This window comes from Sprattus sprattus (genome assembly GCF_963457725.1).
Source record: "Sprattus sprattus genome assembly, chromosome: 12".
Classification (NCBI taxonomy): Eukaryota; Metazoa; Chordata; class Actinopteri; order Clupeiformes; family Clupeidae; genus Sprattus; species Sprattus sprattus.
In genome coordinates, this window is record NC_137910.1 from 29,887,379 (window position 1) to 29,913,479 (window position 26,101).

Below are 26,101 nucleotides of genomic sequence, written 5' to 3' on the forward strand. Positions count from 1 at the left end.
TTCAGGTTAAGCAATGTTATGTTATGTGAGAAACCTGTTTGATATGATTTGAGAAATATTACATTTAAGATGATTTGAGAAAATGTTTCTGTATTCTATACAAGGAATGTTTGCTATGATTAATTTATATGCTAGAAGGGGAGGAGTTGTTATGTTCATGGAACTACTTGTTACAGGACCTATTCTATGTGTAGTAATGCACTGCGTTTAGATACCGTTTACAGTGATCCTGTGTATAACTGTATATCAGTAAAGAGTTCATAACTATTTTCACCTGCGTGGTTATTCATCTTGTTATAAGTGTAGAAACATAACAAATACCCTTTAGTCAGAGTCTCCAGCTCTCAAAGCTGACTTGACCTGAGAACTGGTGAGATTGACCAAACAGGTGGATTTTCTGAATTTGTATTTTTCTGAATTTTTTTCTTGCTTTCCTGAGACAGGACATAAAAGCACCAAATGTGTGAGAGTTAGCAACCCTGCGTTAGTTGTAGGGCTGGTTCTCCCTACGTAAGGCGACAATCATCAGTAAATAACGCAAAAAAAAATGTAGCGTCCCCCCCAGTTCTAAAATCCAATCTGCACCGCTGGGCTGGTTGCCATCTAAGTGGACCCTGTGTTTCATGCATTCTGTCATGGCTTTAAGATGGCTATACTTGGTTTGTAAATGGCTCTTAACCCTGGATGCTACTGTCACTGGATAATGATCTAAACTCTGTCACAATTTTGCTAACTGTCTCATGTTTCCTGTTCTCCTCTTATGATATAACAGCTAATTCCATTGACCTACAGCGTATCTTGACCTTGAGATTCCATTGACCTAGCTTAATGTAGATCCCAACCAGCATAAAGCATGCTTGCCCCTAGCCAGCGGGATTTTACACCAAGCTATGACTGATTTGATTAATAAAGGAATATATTAGACCACTGATCACAATCCTTGTAAGCTGTTGGCTCACAATTGATTTAACCATATTATTTTCTTTTTTCTTACCGTCCCTAGCTGTCAGTCTGAAAGTGTGAACAGTGTGAGGCTACATGAGGGGAAAGAGAGGGAAGATAAACGTGAGAAAGGAACAAGAGAGACTGAATGAAGGAGGGAGGGGGAGCAGGCGAGAGAGAGGACTAAAAATAGTGGCTTTTTCATCTGCTTGCTGAGTTGGGAGATGTGAGCTGACAGACACTACTCTCACAGGGTATAGAAGGGCAGCAGGAAGCCAATGCAACATGACAAGTTCGCTTCAGAGTCACAGGTGCTAGAACTAAGGGAGCAGGCAAGTTTTAAGATGGACTTTGCCTACTTGCCCAGAGACTCCAGTTGGTTTCAGAATTTCAGTAGGAATGTGATCCTTTAATCTAGAGCTGATAACTTGGTACTGTAGACTATCATACAACCTAGTCACCTAGTGTACAACTATTAACAAATATGTTAAACGTAGCTATGACCAACACAGCTATGCGCACAATCGCTCAGATTACATAGGACGAACCGATTTGCGCAAGACCTCAGGGTTAAATACGTAATTTCCGTCGGTCCGTCAGATATATCTGTCCGCCGCACGCGTGCCTTGGAAGTGTGTATTTGATCAGCTCTATGTTAGTAAGATCATATCTATTGCGTTTTGTACAGTGTTCTATCTCTTACAAGCACCGATCTGTCTTTGTGAATAAGATAGCCTCATCCTCCAGCGTTTCTGTGATACATGCTTGTACATTTTCATCGGGAACACTGAAACTTGCCGGGAAAACGGAGAGAAGATATATGCAATCTCCTACAGCTAAGCGTCTTTGTAGTGAAAAAATGACAGTAAAAATCGGCACCCACAATGGAACATTTCATTGCGACGAAGTGTTAGCATGCTTCTTTCTTTGTCAGCTCCCGGAGTACAAGGTATATCAACACCCAGTTTGTCACAGTCGCATCCTACAGTTGCATATCATACAAATGCATTTGACGCAGTCGTTAGCTTATTGTTAGCTAATGACCGGTCTCTGACATAAATCAGTTAGACTGACTCATAGGCATAGCTTTACTTTACTGATGTTTGATTCAAAATCAGAGCATTGCAGCGTGTCTCTGGGTGCAAGAGACATACTTTACTGTATTACTTTGATGCGTGCTGCTTATCTCTCAAACGTACATAATGATGCACCTCATCATCTATTGCAATTCAAATGCATAATTGCTTAATTGGATTATAATTTGGCAATACAGAAACAAACATTGGCCTCTGCACTGCTTAAACTTTTGCAGTGTGTAATGATCTTTTATAAGAATGTTTCTATGAACAGATCAAAACAAGCAGGTAATTGAACGAATAAAACAGCAATACAGTCATGTATATCAACAAACACCTGTAAAGTCCCGGTTACGACTTGTAAAACGGTATTTTAGAGCCAAAGCTCTTTCCATTCATAGAAGCACTGCTATTCACTCACTATTTACATTTTCATTCATAATTTGGAATATTCTGTTTGAATTTGAAGTGTATTTTTACTGTGTCGGTGTTGAGAAATGAAGGAGAGCAATGTTTTTCATGGTTAATTCACACCTAATGTGTTTTCTTCACATGTTTGGCATCCTAAAGAATGCTGAAATCATCCGAACCCGTGACCCTGCAGAGCTTGCCAAGTGTGACCTCGTTGTGGATGTTGGGGGGGAGTTTGATGCAAAGAGGCATCGCTATGATCATCATCAGAGGTTGGTCTACAGAGGAAAATATGGTGTTACCTTCAGACCTAATATTATTGTTTCTTTGGATTCATAATTAGTTTGGTTGGTTTTGTAGGTCAAATGCCTGATAATTAGGCAAGCATATTAAATCATGTTAAATAGCATAATAAATCAATATATAGCAACATCTGCCTATTTATGTAATCATATTATTATGTTGATTTTGCCAATATCCATGGCGGAATGAGGGCTGAGGTTTTGCACACCATTAACCGGCTCGTGTAGGACAGGATAATCAAATTACTTTATAAAACGTATACTTTCTGGCCCCAGTGCTTTATATAAGTCTCTGGGAAGCATATTAGACCTGCTCTTTACCCAGCAGGCAGTGGTGCTAATTGCTGTTCCCACGGCGACCCCCCTTCATTGTAGCCAGGGGCGGCCCTAGCACATTTGGCGCTCTAGGCGAGCTTCACTCCTGGCGCCCCCCCCCCCCCCCCCATTGCAACTTTCCAACGCTATTTTGCCTTGTAAGACTGCAATTATTTTACATAAATACAACAACGATCACAGCAAATAGACTGTGTTACCGTCACACACCTGTATAAACTCAGTCCCAACACAGAACAACAACATGCAATAACAACAGTAAGGAACAGGTACATCGTTAGTGCATCACACATAGAAAAGTATGCGCCCGCCGCACGGCATTATGGGGCGACTATGCTGGCATGTTACAGTTTGTATTATCATTATTTGTTAAATTTAGCTTTGTGGCGAAATGTATTTCCTCGCTTCAATGTCGTTAAAAGAATACGTTACTTTGCGCGTAGGCCTATGTGATATTGTTGGAGGAAGTTTGATTTGTAACTAGAGCGGCTGTTCCCATAAATCCATGCACATGTTCGTCATTCACAATAATGTTTGATAACCCCCTGAAGAAGTTTTATTAATGTTTTCCCACGTGTTGCCTATCTGCTCATTATACACTGTTCCTCCTAAATCAGTTTGATCTCTGAAATACTGTGTTCATTAGTGTTTTCATGATAACATATTGTAGCAACCCTTAATGTGTATTGTACATCATAAGTCCACTTGCCTGCACCTTGCGGAGTCGCAATATCAAAAATCTTCATCAGTTTGCGACGTTAGAGGTATAACGATAAGTCCTGTGATCCGGCCCGTCTAGTCATGCACGCCGTTGGGGTTAAGCTTCTCACAGGATACACGCACATTCGCACCAAATGCCTCGCTATGCTAGCATGATTTAACATATCCAATATAGAACATTGCCCTCCGTTTTCGAGTTTTGGCTCATTTTGCCCTAATGATAGATTCATTTTTTTATGGCGAAATATTGGTTGGAGATATAGAAGGAGCGCCAACTGATGCGTCCGGGAAAAAAAAAAAACTTTTTTTTTTTTTTTCGGGCGCATTATTTGGCGCTCCCCCTCTAGATGGCGCTCTAGGCGGCCGCCTAACCCGCCTGTAGGAAAGGCCGCCCCTGATTGTAGCTCAGGTGGCGAGCAATCTGTTTGTTGGCCGAACATCACCATGCTGCAATGTGACCTTCCCTCTTACATTTATGGTTCTAAGCCACACCCAACCAGAGGATTGCACCACGGGCACAATATGGCAGCACAGCCTGTCAGGCCCCATATGCCTCCACGGTCCTGGCACGTTTGGGCTCAAACGCTAGACTTCCTTCCAGTGCTGGAGAATGGCTGAGAATATTCAGCATTGATATTACATGAAACAATATCTCCCTCCCTGTGTCTGTACTGTTTTAGTTAGTATTTTACTTCCCAAGACATGCACGCACCACACACACACACACCCACACACACCACACACACACCCACACACACCACACACACACACACACACACAGACACACACACACACACACACACACCACACACATGGGGGTGGGGGGACTCGCTCTCCAGCTTGTTCCCATCCTGAGCATGACACCTATATGTCAGCTGAAATGAGTGAAGCTTCATCTCCTTCCCCTCACGTCACGTCACAGGAGGGAGGCTGTGGTTCCCTGCTCTTTCTTGTGCTCTTTTCTTCCCCCCCTCCCATCGTTCCCTTCCTCCCTCCTTCCTCTGCTTAACGATGAGATGCCTGGGCCCTGTCAATTACCCTGCTAATGACTCTACTGTCCTCTCGCCCCCCAGGATGTCACTCACTCCGTTAACGCACAGGTTCCCTCCGCAGAAATGACTCATTACTGTCACTTTTGTAATCACCACCACCACCAGCCAATTACTCACACACTCTTAAGAGTTCTCAGGGTCTGCTGCTGCTGCACTCACTCACACACTAGAGATGCGCGGTTGGCGGTTGCACCCGCGGACTCCGCGGTTAAACCGCGGATCGAGCGGATGACGTGACAAAAAATAATATTTTAATTAAATTCGGGCGGGTGGCGGTTTACCCAACGAAATTCAAAATATCTACACATTGTTAAATGTCGTTACCTACATCCAAGCACATTTTGAAATAATCAAATTTTCATCAGGCAGTAAATTGGCCTAGTTCCGTGTATGCATACAAAGCAAACAAAGGAAGCAAAAAAGTTTAAATTAAGTGACGATCCCTAATCATGTCGCGTCTCTTTGCAACGCCGCAAACCTGCAAGCTATGAGTCAGCTGTCAGTATTGGAAGAAGCCTTAACGTGTCGTAGATGAAACTGCCTGGGTTATTTTGTTTCGTTAGGCTATTAGTTATATTTTAAAACGGTCAGTCATTGTAGCCTACCACTCGTGGAATAAGGAATTTCAAAGAGATGATGGAGTGATTTGACTCAGAAGTGACATTGGGCATTGGCAGCACGAGATGTTCAGAACAAGTTCAACTTCTAGCTCAGTAACATCCCCAGCTAAGAAAGAAGGTAAGAAAAAGTCGGAAAACTTTGATTTGCAAGGCAAGCAGGCAAGTGTTGGGGTTGTTACAGTATAAAGCTTACAATGTGGTGAAATTTCGGAATTAATAGACTCGGCGTTTCCTTCTAAACTAAAAACAGTAGCCTATGGCTATATTACCATATTAAAATGGTGTACCAAATTGCTTTTTATTACAATGATAAAAAAGTGTAGGCCTACTAGCCTATGGTAAGGTCAGGTTTGCCGATGTGCTTGGCTATTTTAAAGCTTCTCCCTGTGCATCGATCGGAGACAGACGTCACTTCACTGATAATATTCTGGGGAAAGGCTACAACATAGCCAATAGGCTTTCATACTAGGGGCTTTATCCTTTAAATATCTTTGCGGCATTGGATCAGTCTCCTTTCAAAAACACGCAAGAACTTTCTAGCCTCGCGTCAGCAGCGCCTAGCCTACCTAAAAACAACAGGCGGATGGCGGGCGGGTGCGGTTTTGAAAATTGGTCAAAAACATTGGTGCGGATGGATAGCGGACAGATCATGCGTTTTGTGATGCGGTTGCAGATGAAATAATAGCCCATCCGCGCATCTCTATCACACACACACACACGCACACACACAAGCTCACACACACGCTCCCTCACGCACGCACACGTACACGCACTAGCACACACACAACAAGGAACACTCATTCGAACCAATCACCTGAGAGCGGAAGAAGCAAGTTTTTCACCTCTCTGGGTTCATCTGTTCTTCCATAAGTCTATAGTGGTATATCAGAATTAGTACACACAAGCTCACACACACGCACGCACACGCACACGTACACGCACACGCACACACACACACAACAAGGAAAACTCATTCGAACCAATCACCTGAGAGCGGAAGAAGCAAGTTTTTCACCTCTCTGGGTTCATCTGTTCTTCCATAAGTCTATAGTGGTATATCAGAATTAGTACACACAAGCTCACACACACGCACGCACACGCACACGTACACGCACACGCACACACACACACAACAAGGAAAACTCATTCGAACCAATCACCTGAGAGCGGAAGAAGCAAGTTTTTCACCTTTCTGGGTTCATCTGTTCTTGCATAAGTCTATAGTGGTATATCAGAATTAGTATCAACTAATGTTATCCACTAGCTGTATTTATTTCTTGATAGACAATAAGCATTATCTTATTTTCAAGAAGAGCACAACAGATCTGAATGCTGACCAAACATATTTAAAACATTTTAAAAAGTGACCGTTAACTTGTGAGTAAATGGGACTGTGTACACAGCTTTGCAAGAGCAATTCGAATAGTGTAAAAAACAAAGTATTAATAGGTTCTCTTTTGTTAAATCTCGAAGCACAAGGAAATTGGATTTAATAGCCACTCACTTTGCATGTTGTGTCAGTATTGTAGAAGTAATCTGATAGAAAGAGAAGAATAACGTGCCTGTAGTTTTACATATTTGAACCCCTGATGGTTTATTAAAGGGAAGAGATTTGACGATTGCCTGGTGCATTTCGGTCAAAAATCGTCTGAGATGGTGGAGTTTTATTGTGAATAAAGTACTTATGAATATGTCAAAACAATTCTTCAACTAGGTCACTCAGATATACTCTGACTAACTTTCCATTAGAGACATCATCATCATTCTGACCTGATGACATTTGGAAATTATATTTCTACTTCAATATTTCAGTATCGTCTTCTGTGCTGGTCTATGTACCCCCTAAACACCATTTGACAATTCACTGGATTATATTATTATTTAAAAAGAAATACAACTGATTAAATGAATCCTACATAGGGTTAATATGCAGTGCAGAGGCTGAAAATCAGCACAGAAATGATTAACAAAATGTAGGTTACTATAAATCAGAACAGGTGAAGCTTTTGCTCTGTTTCTCCCAAAGCCATTATTTTATCTGAGGCTAAACTCCCACAGGAAATACATTTTCCTTCTAAATTGGTGTCACTTAATCTCATCCAGCTATGTTGATAGAAAATGCTTTGAGTGTGTTTACACCTCTCTTATCCCTGCAGACAGCCTTAATGTACAGTGGGGAAAATAAGTATTTGAACCCCTGCTGATTTCGCAAGTTTGGCCACTTGCAAAGAAATGTGTGATCTACAATGCCTGACAAAAGTCATGTCACTTATCCAAGTTGTAGGAACAACAGATAATAACTTGACTTGTAGTTGATCAATTGGAATCAGAAATGGCTCATATGAAAGGCAAAGGCCTCTAGATTATGCTTATTATACCAACATAAAGTTGTGTATCATTAATTGAGTTTTATCATGTAATAAGGACAGACAGGTCAGATTGGGTTTGGACAAAAGTCTTGTCGCATACACAAAAATATTTTTTTTAATTTTGAATTTTACTTTGATAACACAAGAATGCTACAATAGCATCAGAGCATAAAGTCATGGTGCCCTGGGGGAAAAAAACAATATCATATATGACTCAGATGAGCTTGGAGGACTGCATCCATACTGCATCCACTTTGATGTGGAGGCCGAAATATGAGAAGAAGCGCCATCCTGCTGAAGAATTTGCCGTCTCCTGTGGTTTGGAATGTAATCGCCATCAAGAATCCCTTGATATTTCAGGCTGCTGATGTTGCCATCCTCTCTGCAGATCTTTTGCACACCCCCATACAAACCATGAATTTTCCTCCACCAAACTTGACTGTTTTCTGGGTGAATCTTGGGTCCATGCGGGTTCCAACAGGTCTTCTGCAGTTTTCGTAGCGATCGTAATGCAGTTTAATGGATGATTCATCAGAAAAAAAATCAACCTTCTGACACTTTTCCACTGTCTATCGTTTTGGCAAAAAAATGGTTTGGGGTTACAACCAGTATGGGTGTGCAGAGTGGATGGCAACATCAACAGCCTGAAGTATCAAGAGATTATTGCTGCCTATTACATCCCAAACCACAAGAGAATGTAAATTCTTCAGCAGGATGACGCTCCTTCTCATACTTCAGCCTCCACATCAAAGTTCCTGAAACCAAAGAAAGTCAAGGTGCTCCGGGATTGGCCAGCCCATCACCAGACAAGAACATTATTGAGCATGTCTGAAGTAGGATGAAGGAGGAGGCTTGGAAGATGAAACCAGTCCTGCAAGACTGCTTTCTTTGCCATTCCATACTTCATCAATTAGTTATTTGAGTAATTGCCGAGACATATGGATGCAGTCCTCCAAGCTCATGGGAGTCATACACAATATTATTTGTTTTTTCCAAGGCACCATGACTTTATGCTCTGATGTTATTGTAGCATTTTTGTGCTATCAAAGTCAAATTAAAAATTAAGAAAAATATTTTTGTGTATGCGACGAGACTTTTGTCCAAACCCAATCTGACCTGTCTGTCCTTATTACATGATAAAACTCAATTAATGATACACAACTTTATGTTGGTATAATAAGCATAATCTAAAGGCCTTCGCCTTTCATAGAAGCCATTTCTGATTCCAATTGATCAACTACAAGTCAAGTTATCATCTGTTGTGCCTACAACTTGGATAGGTGACAAGACTTTTGTCAGGCACTGTAGAATTGTAATGGTAGGTGTATTTTAACAGTGAGAAACAGAATATCAACCAAAAAATCCAGAAAACTGCATTTTATAAGACTTATGACTTTATTTGCATTTGATGCAAAAAATAAGTATTTGAACCCCAAGCAAACAGCAAGAATTCTGGCAACCAATGGCCAGTTATGTGCCCAAGAAGCACACATATTAGTCCTCATTAGGTCTAATGTCGTGTCTTTATTCTAAGAGTTCTCAAGAAACTTCTCAAGGCAAATAGGTATGAGTATACTGAACGGTTTATTCAGAGGAGATAACTACTGCTGAGCTGGTCCATGGAGCATCTCAAAAACTCTAGTCATAAGCTAAAGCGATCAAGTAGATAATCTCACCAACAAGTCCCCGTGCCCACTTTTATATTGATCAAATCACCCTTTGCTCTGGTTTCATTTGCGTCTTATTTGCGTCATTGGACTCGACCCCACCTAGAGATGGAAAACAACAGGTACCTTACTTGCGTCATTGGACCTGACCGCACCGAGATGGAGAACAATCGGTCCAACTCTCTTAACAATGTTGCCTATCAACCAGCTTGCTTTGTCTCTGTCAACAGAATTAACCACCTTGAGATACATGGTGTACAGCTTCCTGTGATACCAGGTATCTCGGGTGCTTTCAGACACAGTTCTTCACATTGTCTGCCTTGTGGCTTTTGCAGAGGCGTCTGTCACCTTGCCCTGACCCCCCTTTGTCCCTGAAGCATCTAGGTAGTCTATGCAGAGGAGGCATGTTTGCCACGTGATTTATCATAAAAAGTGTCTTTGCACTTGGGTTTATACAAACAGGTCTGTCTGCCTCATGATTTCTCGGAAATGCTATCTTCTCACTTGGGTTTATAAGAATAGGCCTGTCTGCCATATGATGTCTCTGAAAAGGGGCCTATTCTGCCTCTGGCAGCCTTTTCATAAGTTATAAAGAGCTATCTCTATTTGTTGAGATGTCCATGTTCCAGTACCAGCCATACACATTATTCAACAGTACAGTAATAAACAAGATAAAAATACCACACTAACAAGGTATACCTGATCTCAACTGGTGACCTGTATAAAAGAAACCTGTCCAAAGAATCATACTTCACACCTTCAACCTCACCACCATGGGCAAGACCAAAGAGTTGTCCAAGGACGTCAGAAATAAGATTGTAGACCTGCACAAGGCTGGAATGGGCTACAAAACCATTGGTAAGCAGCTTGTTGAGAAGCAGATAACTATTGGTGCAATTATTCATAAATGGAAGCAACACAAAACAACTGTCACCCGCTCTAGGTCTGGGGCTCAATGCAAGATATCCCCTCATGCGGTATCGGTGATCATCCGAAAGGTGCAGAATAACCCCAGAACTACACAGGGGGAGCTTGTGAATGATCTCAAGGCAGCTGGGACCACAGTCACCAAGAAAACTATTGGCAACACACTACGCCGTAATTCTTTGAAGTACTGCAGCATTCGCAAGGTCCCCCTGCTCAAGGAAGCACATGTACAGGGCCATCTGAAGTTTGCCAATGAACACTTGAATGATTCTAAGGAGGATTGGGAGACAGGATGTGTTCAGATGAGACCAAAATCAAGCTCTTTGGCATCAACTAGACTTGCGGCGTTTGGAGGGAGAAGAATGCTGAATATGACACCATCCCCACCGTCAAGCATGGTGGTGGAAACATTATTCTTTGGACTGTTTCTCTGCCAAGGGTACAGGACGACTCCACCGCATCGAGGGGACTATGGATGGGGCCATGTAACGTGAAATATTGGGCTTAAACCTTATTCCTTCATTCCCTCCCATTGAAACACAACCTTAAGGATTTGGAGAGGATCTCCAAAGAGGAGTGGACCAAAATCCCTCCTGAGATGTGTGTAAACCTGGTGACCAACTACAAGAAATGTCTGACGTCTGTGCTTGCCAACAAGGGTTATTCCACCAAGTACTAAGTCATGTTTTGCTAGGGGTTCAAATACTTATTTTTGCATCAAATGCAAATAAAGTCATAAATATTATAAAATGTAGTTTTCTGGATTTTTTTTTTTTTTATATTCTGTTTCTCACCGTTACAATACACCTACCATTACAATTCTAGATCACACATTTCTTTGCGAGTGGCCAAACTTGCAAAATCGGCAGGGGTTGAAATACTTATTTTCCCCACTGTAATTGAGGTGAAAGTAATTCTGATTAGCTTGTTTAAGATAAACCTGAAGTGGTGTCCAATGGTCAAATTTAGCTGCACAGGAGGAAAACTTCAGAGGAGATTTCCACATTTTGAAATGATTGTCTCCATGATTTGATATTTAGTCAGGCTTCTCGGATGACGAATGAGAATATAATTAATTGTCATGCTTCAGCATATCCACCTCCCATGGATATGCACCAAACTTCTGTGTTTATGAGTTTAGCATCAAGAGCAAAGACCAACAGTTTATACACCTAGACATATGCAGTTTAGTCATCATGCAGGGCTTAGTAAGATATCCATGCATGTAATTCTTCATCACCAGTAAGTTCTTCTCTTTACCATGAAAGGGTGGATTTCCTGTTGTTTTGTCTTAGCTGAAGAGGAGTTAAAAGGTCCTGAAGTGTTCTTTGTGAAGTGTTTATTGAGTTTGTATTCAGTTAAGGGGAATTTTGTATTTGTATCACTGATTTTCATTACATTTTTAGTAAATTCTTTGTGGCCTGTAATTGGCTCCCAGGGTTGCTTTACTTTACTGTGATGCATTCTTTATTTTGATTTGGACTTTGCCCCTGTAGCCTCTGATTTGAATGATATTCCCTGAATGTGGAGTCCTATTCCATGCTGTCATTTTGGTCAAGTTCAAGTTCAAGTTCAATTCAACCCGAAGGTGCAAAGATGACTCCTCAATAGTTATCGTTCTGTCAAGCAAAGGCTTTCATAGTTCACATTATCTTCCCATGGGTGTGTTTGACAGAACAACTTACTGAGTAGCTCTGTCCCATTGGAGAGGGAACAGAATGCATAAATAAATGTGCACATACTGATAGATTTAAAAATAAATCCACTTAGATTTGTCCAGGGAGTTTCCTATTTTCTTAACCTTGGCTGGCGTGCAAAATTCTTTAAGTTGCATCGCTCTCACCTTGTTCTCAGGACATTCGTGGAGACCTTTCACAGTCTGTGCCCAGAGAAGCCCTGGGTGACCAAGTTGAGCTCGGCCGGTCTTGTGTACCTGCATTTCGGCCGGGAGGTCCTGGCCCATCTCACCCAGCTGAAGCTCGGCGACAGACAGCTCGAGGTGCTTTACGACAAGGTGAGTAACAAACAGCCTCCTCAAGGTGAACAACAAAGGCTTTTTAATGCCATTTTATCTATCGACAGGTACGACGAGTTAAGGCGGTCCTTTTTCTTTGAGTAGTCTCACATTTCTGGTTGCATCAGTAATGAAAAGAAATATATGTATATATATTTTTTGGGGGGGTTGATTGTCCCCTGGGGCTCACAGCTTGGGCAAGAGCCCTACTGAGATGTTCTGTTCTTGTGTTTCTTTTCTCCCTTAGCTGTATGAGAATTTTGTGGAGGAGGTCGATGCCGTGGACAACGGCATCTCGCAGACAGACGGAGAGGCGCGCTACACCATCACCACCTCCCTGAGCGCTCGCGTCGGCCACCTCAATCCCCGCTGGAACAGCAAGAGCCAGGACACCGAGGTACAGACAGACAGACAGACAGACAGACAGACAGACAGACAGACAGACAGACAGACAGACAGACAGACAGACAGACAGACAGACAGACAGACAGACAGACAGACAGACAGACAGACAGACAGACAGACAGACAGACAGATTTTTTTTGATTTTATAAATCCTTACACATACATATAAACTAAGTAGGCTTAGTTGTTTTATCACGCAACTTTTTCCTCAATTTGCTCAATATTTTCCGGAGACGAAAAACATCGTTATCCTCAAATGCACCCTCCCTCATGAAACAGCCAACATCGTTAACAAACTGCGAGCAATCAGGAAAATACAGTTCCACCTCCACTTTTCGCAACCCTTTCGTGTCGCGTAGGAAACTGTTAATTGTCTCTGCAGTATATTTTGTTTCTTCGCTGGAGAGCTGTGCCTCTCCCTGCGAACACTCGGACCAGTTTGAGTCAATGGATTCGCAATCGCTATCCAGATTACCACTCGTGTGTGTGTCTTTTTTCACTTTAGACCCGGTAACCTCCACCGGGTCGATTTTTCTCTTCACCGGTACTATGTCAATAGCCTCAGCCTGAGCCACATTCACTGACGGTTGAGGCACGGTCAGTGTCTTTACTGAATGCCCCTTCTCATTAGCAGTTTCACCTGATCCAGCCGCAGCTAGCTCTGCTACGGCTGGCTCAATCAGCACCGAATCACCGGCCACGGCTTCGGGGCAAAGCACAATCAGATCCACTACGGACTGAAGACCCCCCTCAAGTCCGCTTCCCTCGGTCCCATCCTCTGAGGGTTCTACCTCAGTGGCTGGGGGAACAACTATGGGGGACTCAGCCACATTGGTTTTGGCTGGAGTGTCCTCCTTTGTGTTGCCCTTTCTACCGGGACAAAAACGCCCAATGTGTCCTGCTCCACCGCAACTGAAACATTTCAACGCAGTGTCTGACGTTGCATACACCACATAATCGAACCCGTCCACCCTTAATTTGAACACTAGCTCAATCTCCTCCATGCCACTATTTAGGATCATGTATGCTTGCCTTCTATTTAGATTAGATTAGATTACTTTCTTGGCGGGGGTACTGAGTGGGAGGACTGGCATGTGGGAATCATTGAGTACTATACCCCTCACAATTACCTCATTAGCGTTCTCAATTGTGCTGAGAAAAAGCACCACCGCATTATTCATACGTGAAGCCGACTTCACGTTACCGTGCCCAATTAAAATACCAACCGCTAAACTAACATTTTCCACACTTGCGATACATTCAATTTTGATCCCGTGCTGGTGGGTTAATTTGTCAAAATCCATACTTCCCGCGGCTGCCATACTCCCAGCAACAAGCCGGTCGCAGACTCCACGGGGAAACAAGAAGTGATATTTACAACACCCAGCTAAACCAAAACCCAGTAGTTGTAAAACTAAGTGCCACCAAAATAATTAAATGATTAAACACATAAACAACACACAAAGGGAGGAAAGTTAGAAGTAGCACTTGCTCACTCACACTCACTCACGCACGCAGCTCACACAAACACGTAGAGAGAGAGAGAGAGAGAGAGAGAGAGAGAGAGAGAGAGAGAGAGAGAGAGAGAGAGAGAGAGAGAGAGAGAGAGAGAGAGAGAGAGAGAGAGAGAGAGAGAGAGAGAGAGAGAGAGAGAGAGAGAGAGAGAGAGAGAGAGAGAGAGAGAGAGAGAGAGAGAGAGAGAGAGAGAGAGAGAGAGAGAGAGAGAGAGAGAGAGAGAGAGAGAGAGAGAGAGAGAGAGAGACTTGCATGCTGTTTCTGTGACCTGTTCCATGCCTTGGCAGAACACACAGCCGTGGTGCAGTTACACGACCTCCCAAAGCTGCCAGAAGTGTTTCACTTTCCAATGGATCCTGTCAGTTGCCATCAACTTCACGCTGAGCCAGTGTGACCAGACAGCATTGAGGATGAAGCCAGACAGAGAGTAGTGGGTCGAGGGTGGAGGAGCTGTGGTCAAGAAATACTGCACCTTGGTAAAGGGCTTATGAAGCAGTTGTTTATTATGCCAGGGGGAGAGAGTGAATGAGGAAGTGAGACAGATCACGCTTGAGTCTTTGAGATCTGAACCTCCACCTCACTCAACATGGCTGGTCAGTGAATCTGGCCTGTAATGTGCCGGCATGTAGCGCTGGTGAGAGAGGGGGGTGAGGGTGCTGTGAAGCGTCCAGGAGGAGGAGTGCGACTGGCATGAGCGAGAGCCACTGGCCGGGGCCCGATGCTGTGATTTTACTAATGCCGAGATTTCTCACACTGGCAGTTTGTGATAATTGAAAAAGTAATGGCTTTTTCTCCACGTCTGGCCCAACCTGCGACATCACTGCCCAACAGCCATTTCCAGGGAGATTAGTGTGTGTGTGTGTGTGTGTGTGTGTGTGTGTGTCCTCTTGTAGATTGTGAAGTCTCTGCAGGTGAATGTGTTTTGCATGTGTGTTACTTGTGTGCGTACACACATTTATGTCAATGTGCACCAGTCAATCTGTGTCAATGATTGATTCCTTTTAGAGCATCAGGTGTGTGTGTCTGTGTGTGTGTGTGTGTGTGTGTGTGTGTGTGTGTGGGTCTGTAATGTCTGCAGAGATTAAGCCATACTGGTCAGAAGGCTTTCCCTTTAGAGTAAAAAAGTCTAATAGATCTGGGTCTCCCTCACTGCAAACGGCTTCTAGAGTGAGATATGGCTCTGAAGGCCCAGGCTGTGTCACTCTGGCTTATCACCTTCATTAGTGACTACCGGACACAAAAAAGCCTGAAGCCAGTGTGAAAAATAGATTAGACCAATAGATATTATTTAGTAGTGGTGCCCATCATAGGATACCCATAAGATGATCCAGAGTGTACATAATCTATGCTGCCATAGGCGTTATCTACATGATCGTTTGGTGTAGGTGAGATCATTAAACATTTAGCACCAGTGCAGGCTCCTGACTTTGATATGTTTGTGTCATTAATAGGAGGGTTTCCACAAAGCCCTGGCCTTGGTGGGAGGCGAGTTCCTGGACCGTCTGGACTATTACCAGCACGCCTGGCTGCCGGCCCGTGCCGTGGTGGAGGGAGCCGTCCAAATGAGAAATCAGGTGCCTGTCAATCACTGTCTGTCTGTTTGTCACTCACCTCGGAGCTCTGCGCGCCACCGTACCTGTCAGCGGCGGAGCAGATTTGCCGATGGAGATGAGCCAGAAAGGGGTGTTGTAGAAAGAGACAGGACGTGGGGAATCGGCAGTCATTCTTCACTGTCCAAACTGAACTGATGTAGAGATGGTGATGGGAGGATGGCTTCAGCTTGCACAAGCGAATGTGAACAGATTCTGTGTTTACATCACTGAGGAGAGCGATGGAGTGTGGGCAGGTTGCTCATGCAAGCTGTAAGTGGCGGTGTGGGTTTTTTGTTTTCCAAAGAGGGTTTGGTTGTGCAATACCAAAATTATTAACGTGTCTGCTCTGCTGGTAGAGACTGCTATGGGAAGGTGATTTTAACATGGGTTGCGTCAAGACTAAAATGAGCCCACTGACATATACTGTCAGCACGCTTGGGCGGATTCCTGCATATGTTAGTGGCATGACCTCAGGCACTGAGTCTGATTGTGAGATTCATTTAGCATAAATATTTCCATTTTTTAAGAAAAGTTCAGCTTAAACATAACAAGATATATCATGAGATACCCGGCGGGAAGTGCGTATAATACCTACTCTTTTTACAGCTGTAAATGTCTTAATATCTCTTATTAAGTGAGTCGTAAACATCAGAGAGCTTTATATGATGTAATTATGTAGGTTGCTATGGAAAGCCTTGGTATTCCCAGTTTTGATTGTTGGCCCCCTGTTTGTTTGTGTGTGTGTGTGTGTGTGTGTGTGTGTGTGTGTGTGTGTGTGTGTGTATCCAGGTGGACCCCAGTGGGGAAGTGGTGGAGTTCTCCCAGGGCGGTTGCCCCTGGAAGGAGCACCTGTTCTCCCTGGAGAAGGAGCTGGAGGTGCAGACCCCCATCAAGTTCGTCCTGTACCCGGACCAGAGCGCTCAGTGGAGGGTGCAGTGTGTGCCCGCCGGCCTCAACACATTCCTGAATAGGTAACAGTCATTGGTCTCACTTGTCCGTCCCTGTGCAGTCCTTCAAATACCACCCCTCCTCCCCATGCTCTCTCCCTATCTTTCTGTCCTTCATGAGTTTGTGCATTGGGTATACCTTTTATTTCCTTTTTTGATCCTGCTTTTCCTCATTAGACATAGATTGGTTTCTCCCATTCTTTTCCAAGGTATCTGTCTCATATTCTCCCAACATGGTCACTCTTTCTCTCAGCCCTTGCACGTGTGTCAGACCCTGCTCTCGGACCGCCATCCTCTCTCATTTAACACACAGTTGTCTGCAAAAGTTTGGGCACCCCTGAGCTAAATTGATTTTGGAAGCTTTAAAGAAGTAGATACAACCCCTGAGGCAAAGGAACATTTTAAAATGAGGACTTATTCTAATGTTACTTTTTAAAGAAAGTTAAATAAGTAAGTAAGTTTAGCATAAGTGTAAACGTTTGGTCACCTTACCACTTTAAAATGTTTTAATTTAAGTCATTAGGACTTCCGATTCCAGAAGCTGATCAATTCTCTGACTCCTCAAATGGAGTGGCACTCACTCAACACTCAACAAACACAGGCTCCTCTGAGCAACTAACTGAGAATATGAATGACAAAGAAGCAGATGGTTTTTAAAAGAGATCAAAGATATATAAGAAATGGCTGTAAAGGGTAACTGTGGAAGTCAAGGTGAGATCTGAAGTATTCCAAGAAAAATCGAAATAACCCGGGATCATTTTGGAAATAAGTGGCATAAACAGACGAAGTTAAAATTGTGCTATTTGACCAAAATCACCAAAGGTATTTTAAGAGCAAAAAGGAGCTGAAGCCTACAAGAGGTATACCTCAAGATACACCATGAAGTCCTTCATAAAAATGCAAACTTGGAAGAGATCTGCAAAGAAGAGTGGGTGAAAATTCATGAATCAGCAATAACAAGACTTGGCTCTCTACAAAAATAACTTGCAAACTGTGTGATATCTGTCAAAGGAGTGTTACTAAGTGCTACTTATATATAAGTTATTAACTTATAACTTATGAAATTACACAGCATTAAAATTAGTGTTTTTTTGCTGCAGAGGGTCTATTTACTGATTTCACTTTAAAAGTCATTTCCACATGTGTGCCCAAACTTTGCATAAAACTGTAACTCAATGAAACTCATTTATAGTTAATTTCTGCACATTAAAATGTAATGTTTTTATCTGGTGGGCCCATGTGTCCATTTTCAGATTCTGCCCCCTAGAAATAATTGTCTTGATCGTGTAAATTGAAGATAGTCGCTTAATGTGCATATCTTCCGCAGCCAATTAACGTGTGGAAATTAAGTCTGCAAATCAGATGATAGTCTGAAACGATTGACTGCGAACGCACACAGACACACACAGACACACACAGACACACACCTGATGTGATCTGAGGTATGCGATTGCAATGGAGAATATCAGAAACTATGTCAGCCCCATCCCATGAGGCCTGTGTATGAAAGTCATGTCATCACCATGGTAACGGTAGCTATGTGTTCACCCCTCGGGAATGGAAGAATGGCTGTTTGGGGCGGAGAGGTGTGAACACCATGCTCTCTGGCGCATCACAATAAACAGTAAACAATTCCAACCACGTCACAGTCATACTCCAAGGACCATGCCAGTGGCCATTTTGTGTATATCTAGCTTGCTAGTTGGTCACCGTACTTTGCGTGCTTAGAAACTGTGCCGACCACCGCTTCGCCTCGTCTTGCCCACTCGCTGTTTGTGGGAGTGCTGCTCAAGGATGGCCACAGCACACAAGGCAAGGATAAATGTAAGGACGTATCAGCTTGGAGTTTTGACAATAGAGCTGTTGGCCATCCAGTAGGTGTTAAGAGAAAAGAGTCGGGCACCAACTCCAGGCCACTGAAAGTGCTCTCTTTCTTTTTCTGGGTTCCGTTACAGTCAGTGGCGTAAGTTATGCTTCGTCATGGCTGCCTGTCTTGTGCTTAAAGTTTGGGACATAAACCAAAAGAGCCACCAGTAAGTTGGCTGTTGTCATGGATAAAGCTTTCAGCAGAATTACATAGCAGTGCTTTGACAGGAAGATCAGGCGCGTCGCACCCGTGGGGGATGTGTTTTAACACCCACACTTTTCCCGGTGAGAGGGTTCAACACCCACACTTTTTCTGCAGTTTTTCCACAGTTTTGCACAAACGGCAGGGCTCTCAAGTGTCACGCATTGAGCGTGACAGTCACCCATTTTGGTCTTTAATCACGCTCTCCCGCCACACATCGTATTTCTCACGCTGAAAAAAACCTCTAGGCTATATAATGTGCCGCAGCGCGCAAACATGACCTGGCCGCGCTGCCCTCACCATGGAGGAATCAAGCACGTCTCCCCGAATCCCCTGGAGTCTGACGTGAGGTGCAACTTATCAGCCAATCCGAAAAAAGAACTGGGCTACACAATAGCCAATCAGAAAAAGCGTATATTTTGTATCTGGTAAGATTTAATCCAGCAACCAATGAAAATAAAGCATCCTGGCATTGCGCGCCACTGATCTTCTGAAAATTTCGTTCACCTGAGGAAACCATTGGAGCTCTGAGCATCAATCTTTTACAAGGAGTAAGTTCAGTGGCGAAGCCACCGGGGTGGCAAGGGGTGGCAGCTGCCACCCTAACATTTTTGCTTGCCACCCCACTTGCCACCCAGGTTGTCAGAAGTGTCTCCTATAATATACTATTAATTTATTGAATGGTATTATATTTTTGCTACTTAAGCTGTTGATCTCTTTGGCAACTTGTTCTAAAATCTTTAAGTTCCCCCTCCCCTGTAAAATGGTTGAGTCCATGAGTCTTTGCTCCGTGGTTGCCTTATCTCACGCTACATTCCAGTGAAGGAAAGAACCAGTTTGAAAGCATTTGAGAAGCTAAAAACAAACTTGAGACAAGCCTACTGTAGGCTTGCAGTGAAAAAAGAATCTACAGTACAGCTGAATCGTGAATCAAGAAAATGTGATGGGTGGTCATATGTGATAGACAGTTCCGTTGTAATTTCAATTTCGTTTATTTATTGCCAGCTTGCAAAAAATCGGTAGCATACAGTAGCTAGCTCGCTATACAGCTTAAGTTACCACTGTTAGCTTAGCTAACCAACGTCTAGGCTACAGTAAAGTGGACTGACAGAAAATGTTATTGCAGTTTTTATTTTCATTACCATCATTAAGAAATCAGATTTTAGATACCACTAACCGTTTTGTCACAAAAAGCCTTTTTTTCTGGCTGTTACTCCGTCATGTAGCCTACAGTTAACTCAGTAACAGTAAAATGTGTGCGTTCTTTTTTCCACCCTAGCTTTGGTATAAATTATTTTGTATGTGATAATAACCCAATACATACAGAACAAACCATTAGAAATTAAATTGGCCATTTAGAAACGTATTTGTCATTATGAAGGGAAATATGTCATGAACGACTTGCTGCTGAATATGTTAATATATGTAATATCTGACAGTGTTTTAAGTCTTATTAAAAAAAGACAAATATTTGTTCTGGCTTTTTGTAACAATATCTAGACTCTTGGCAAGACATTGCTGTTGTCTGTTTTCACTATCTGGAATTGTATAAATAAATACATAAAGACACCAGGCATGTGTGTGTGATATTAGAGTAGAAAAAAACCGCACTCTTAAGCTTTTCTCATAGCTATTTAATTTAGACCATCTATTCAAAGACGCGCTTTGGCCTAAGAAATCGTCAGTGTGACAAAACGCGTCTGTGAATAAACTGAATGAAATAGCAATGAGAAAAGCTTGCGAGTGCGTTTTTTTTCTACTGTAAGTAAACAATCTTTTACTCGCACCCAAAAACGCCTTTATTTTGGATGTAGAGCGCGCCTATCCCTACACAAAAATGTGTTTGTGATATGCCACCCTTGAATTTCAACTTGCCACCCTTCTGCCACCCCATGTAAAATTTTCTAGAATCGCCACTGAGTAAGTCGTCTCCTGTTTTAATGTTACGAGAAATTCACAATGGTTTGATACAAGCAATGACAACTTGACTGCAGTTAGAGAATTTTCCAAGATAATTAGCATCAGTTTTTAATGAGCCAACACAGTTTTAGGCGACAGCCTGCCTTTTCAGTAGCCTATAGCTTTGACTCCGAACTTCGTTAATAGGCTATAATAAATTTGATTAGGCCTATTAAAAATATATATAGCCTATAATTCGAACGAATAGTAGGCAGACCTAATATTCAATGATTATTATTTTTTGTAAATGTGTTTGCTTGAGCATTACATTCAGATTCCGAGGCTTCTTCACGCCTGGTGAAGTTGTGAATCGCGAACTCATTAGGCATACTAGCATGTTATAAATATCCTGGCCAAGGATGCATTAATCAATGCATCTGTCTTTCAATGATGTCAGTATCACTCATTTAAATGGGATGCTTTTTATATCTTGTATGTTATACATGTTGTACACCCCTGTCATTGTATCCACCGTTTCTATTGTTAATAAACAAATCACATCCATCCCCCTCACTTTTGAAAAGCTTGCTACGCCCCTGAGGAAGATAGTGAGGATATTCTTATTATCTATTTGCAGATACCACAGAACATCTTACTTGAAATGCCCCCCCCCCCCCCCCCCCCCCCGTTGACACTTTGTGGCCTCCTTTTCTGACAATGTTGACCATCTATCTACTGTCTGCGGATTTGGTTTGTGGTATGGTACAATAGCAGATGTGTCTGATGTCGGATGTTTCAAAGAGGTTTGGGATAGCTTTTAAGTCTATGAAAGCAAACCATCAGAAAATGGAGGATTGAAGCCAGGCAAACTGGATTGCCAAACAACACACATTTTCACATTTCTCTCTGGTACTTAATCTCATAGTTGGTCTGTAATAAAATGAGAGCTCTTTTCTTCCATGTTGGGGCGGAAGGGTGAGAAGATGAATTGTCTGCTCGCTATCTTATCAGCTGTCGGATATTGGCAGGTTCAGCTAGCCAGCTTTGATCCCTTTTCTCGGACCCCTTCCACCTCCTCCTGATGCTTTTCCACCTCTCTGAGGAAACTCATTAGAGGTGGCTTGACAAGGACTTTGCTGTCCACAAGAGAACGACATCTGTTAATTGGATCGAATCCCAATAAATCTTCAATTCCACCCAAAGGGATGCCAACAAATTTGGCATCGCGAAAGGAGGTTAAAAATAAATAATAATTAAAAAAAACATGAAACCAGCCTCCAGATGGCCTCCTTTAAGGGATTCTGGCGCTGTCCAACCTCAGCTTGCATGTTCTCCAGAGAGGGAGGGAGGAAAGGAGGAGCTCTGTCACCTGTGGTCTTCTCACTGCGTAGCAACCCCAAGGAGCACTATTTTTAGACACCGGGGTACTAGAGGGAACTCTAATTTGCAGCTGAGGAAGTGCTGGGTCATTTTTACCCTAAGAGCTGCACAATCAATGACAAAATGATTAGCCGGAGTTTATGAATGGAAGATTTCCTGAAGAAGCTTGTAAATGCTCCTGGTCGTAGTTTGTTTTTGTTTGAATCGAATGAACTACCTGGACCGCAGGCTAATATGAATTCCAGGTAATTTAATAACTTCACCTTTCCCCGGCCATTTCCACAACATGAATAAATTGTGGCCATGGTGATGAACCACCAACATCCTCTGTCTGATTATTCTTTGATGGGCTTTGGATTACTGAATGTATAATCATCCAGAGGGCTACATATATTCCATCAGGGAGTCTTTTTGTACAAGCTTTAATCTATGCAGTGTTTTGTTTGGTCGGCCATTCAGTTGGGACAATGCTTGTGCTTGCTGGAAAGGGGCAGTGGGTTAATTTGAGGATGAAATGCATGTGGTGTGTGCTGTGTGGTGGACTTGTAAGGGGAGTTATAAACACGTTTTTTGTCTGCTCTCTGAGAAGACTGTGTGGATTCCTCTTCAGTAATAGTTGCAAAACGTGTGAATCCTGCAGCATCTCCAGACAGGTGTTTCTGACTCACCGAACCAATAAAAGACTCCACGGCACCTCTGCCTTTTTCTATTGGAGAATATTTTCGCATTGTCATACAGCGACAGAACAAGAGTTGGACCAAGCGTTGGCTAAGCAAATAAGGTATTAAGTCTGGTGTGGATTGGTGTTTGCATACTTGATTCATGATTAACTCTGAAAGTGCCTGTTCCCCTGAAGGCTTAAATAGAGAAGGTGAAGGCTTGAGGCAATACAAAACATATGTCGGGTTCACTAGATGTTGGCCCATTCACCTCAATACCTCCTCTCGCTTTCGATTGTGTCTTTACTGCTCTTTATAGGTTGTGACTGATGTGGGGACTTAAACTGAATAGGGAAGAGGGCTCATCCACTGTGTCATTGTGATTTGACGCGTCTTACACTGAGGGAGTTGAGGCATTTTACTGCAAAAGCAGTCATGTGAGGTTAATAATCTCCACAGATTTCCAGACGGAACACTCAACACTTTCCAGAAGCCATTTCTTCACCTTATTATTTTTCTTTTTTTGCATTAGAGGTCGCTAGCGTCACCTGCAATCTGAGCCGCTGCACGTGTCTGAGATTCAGCTGCTGACCATTTATAAGATTAGATATTGACTGGGATTGCATTCACCCTCCAGTCACTGTATGTTAATTTGTCTTCCCTGCCAGAAATGGATGGGGCAGAATTTGCCATTGCCACTGTAGTAGAGAAATGTGTCCCTACCCTGTCATAGTCTCAGGCCCGCTATCACCTTATACTTTCATACGACATTCAGAACCAGCATGATACTTGAGACTTACTTAAGGCGCTTTAGGGCACAATTTCAGAAAAGAGCATGGTAAACTTTCTGTTAACTTCTCTCTGTGTCCTTGCCCAGATTGTCCCTGCTGGAGGAGTGGAGAGGGGTTCGGGACGACGCCTTGTCCAAGCTCAGTGGAATCCCGGACTGCATTTTCGTCCATGCAAGTGGCTTCATCGGGGGCAACAAGACCAAGGAGGGGGCACTGGAGATGGCCAGGCGGACAATACAGGCAGCAGCCACGGACAAGGCCGCAAACGGTAACAGCTAAATTAGCAGAGGAAAACTGTACAATTTAGGACATGTCTCGTTATACACCGGATAATGTGCTGTGTGTGTCCTTTTCTAATAAAATATGTATTTGAGCATCTGTTTGCCACTTTGTCATTTGTGGACTCTACGTTACAGTATGAGATATTGCCTCTCGTTTTCAACAAACTGAATGTCAGAAGTTAGATGTTGCACGACTAAACCACAGTAATGGCATGCCCCAGATCTAGAACCCTAAAATGGCTGGATGTTTGACAATTTAAAATTCATCAAAACTGTCATATTTAATTGATGAGTGCTCATCTCTACTGTAAGAATCCTCATGAGTGAAGATAGCCTACAATGTCATCACTGCTAATCACTGGTTTTGCGCTAACAATGTCCGGTGGAGTATAAAGAACATATGAGATATCAAAGAGGTGTGGCTACAGTTCCAATTTAATAGTTTCAGTAAATTTCCCTTCATTTCTCACTGCTAGTTTCCTGGTATTTTTTGGTCTGATCTGCACACCCTGCCAACCCAGACTAACCTCCCCCTTTGTCTTATTTCTTTTCATGTCTTATCTGTTAATGTCACTGGCGCACACAATGAACTCTGGTGTCCTTAATTGCCCTAGAGTACATCTGCAGTTGGTGGACTTCTTCACAGGGGACACTAGTCCAATTGCATATAAGCCATTGGGGTCGGTCACATTTTGCCATCTCGGAACATCTGTAACTGATTCATGTCTGATCCTGTCCCCTCCCTCTTGTTCCTCTGTACTTCAGTCTAAATTGGCTGGCTCAATTGCCTTTGTAGATCCACTTTTGAGATACAGACAAATTGGTTCTTAGTTTGTAGTAGTGCTCAACGCAGCAAGGACATTGAGCTCCACTGATTCTTTCACTTTTTGGGGAGACTGAATGATCTTCTATTAGGAAGACGTCGCCAATTTTAATGCATTTTTTAAAAGAAATGGTATAATATCTTCTGACAATATGTGAATATGAATAAATAACACACTTATGATGGTTTACTGTAGATATCATGTGTCGCTGCTGTTTCATTTTAGATCTCGTACAGACACACACACATACATACTCATAAAACTATTTCACCATCAACACTCAATGGCAGAGGCTTTCTTCCCTTGGGCTGAAGCCAAGGTCTCAATCCAATCAAGGCCATTCTGCAACAAGCTTGACACCCACGTGGCTTTTCATCTACTTTATATAATCTGCAGTGGTAGAATGTGAGGGCTGGGCTGTCAGACTGCTGGCATGGACAAAGGGCCACCTGAGGCATGCTGACAGATGAAGCATAATAATAATAATGATAATAATGGTGGTGGTGGTGGGAGGAGGAATACCTAACTTGGTGTTGTAAAGGCAGATACAATGTGTAGTTACACAACACAGATTGACTTCATCATCTTGATGATGCAATTTCGAACCAAAAAAGGTTGCGTGTCTGACAGGCGATAGAGCTATTGCCAGCTCTGAGATGCCAAGCTGTGCCCATCTCAGTTAGTGCTTCTTCCACCTCCTACTGTTACTCAGTGCCAGCCCACAATCTAGTCAAGTGGCTATTGTGATTACTGACGCGATGATCATCGCTTTTAGTAGAAGAGGGTGTTGCTGAGATTGGAGTCAGCCTCCAAACTCATTTCACTTTTCTTTTTGCTGAGAGTTTTCTCATCGCTGGCTGGGCTGAGCGGGACCTGCGGAGTCTGGGCAAGCTCAACATGGCACAGACACGCTGACCATCAGGGCTCTCCGTAGGCAGAACAACATGTTACCGTGCCGTTTCCGCCGCCCCCGGTGGCGCCTTATCCCTCCCTGCCCATAACATGATGATGGTTTTGAGAAATGGCATTGACGCATGTTGCGAGACAGTTTGGATTGACAGTCAAAATCTGGGTCAACGAAGCCACCTCCAATAATAAGAGTATTTGTCTCTCAGGGGAGCATTCGACTGTATAAAGTTTGTTGACTTGCTGATTTGTTTGGCTGCCATTTTTTTCTGAGAGATGAGACAAGCAGACTGTGCCCTGTAACCTGTAATACGAGAGAAAGTATGCCATAAGTCAACTAGGGTTTGTAATATGAGAATCAATAGATAATCATAAATCAGCTAGCTTTTTGGTAAAACCCA

At 42.9% G+C, this 26,101-nt stretch overlaps 1 protein-coding gene across 1 annotated transcript; it reads left to right on the forward strand.

The window, feature by feature from the left end:
* The first annotated feature begins 1,514 nt into the window (after window positions 1-1,514).
* On the forward strand, window positions 1,515-24,058 carry myg1 (myg1 exonuclease). The gene is made up of 7 exons (XM_080848914.1): window positions 1,515-1,891; window positions 2,589-2,701; window positions 12,274-12,433; window positions 12,681-12,830; window positions 15,805-15,927; window positions 16,735-16,916; window positions 23,776-24,058. Exons 1-7 carry the CDS (start codon window positions 1,595-1,597, stop codon window positions 23,966-23,968), a joined length of 1,218 nt encoding a protein of 405 aa, XP_080705040.1. The 5' UTR covers window positions 1,515-1,594; the 3' UTR covers window positions 23,969-24,058.
* Window positions 24,059-26,101: the final 2,043 nt, after the last annotated feature.

Coding starts and splice junctions, on each gene's coding strand:
- myg1 (XM_080848914.1), top strand. CDS start 1,595: ATGTTAGTAAGATCATATCTATTGCGTTTTGTACAGTGTTCTATCTCT. Junction 1,892..2,588: donor GTCAGCTCCCGGAGTACAAG/GTATATCAACAC, acceptor GGCATCCTAAAG/AATGCTGAAATCATCCGAAC. Junction 12,434..12,680: donor TCGAGGTGCTTTACGACAAG/GTGAGTAACAAA, acceptor TTTCTCCCTTAG/CTGTATGAGAATTTTGTGGA.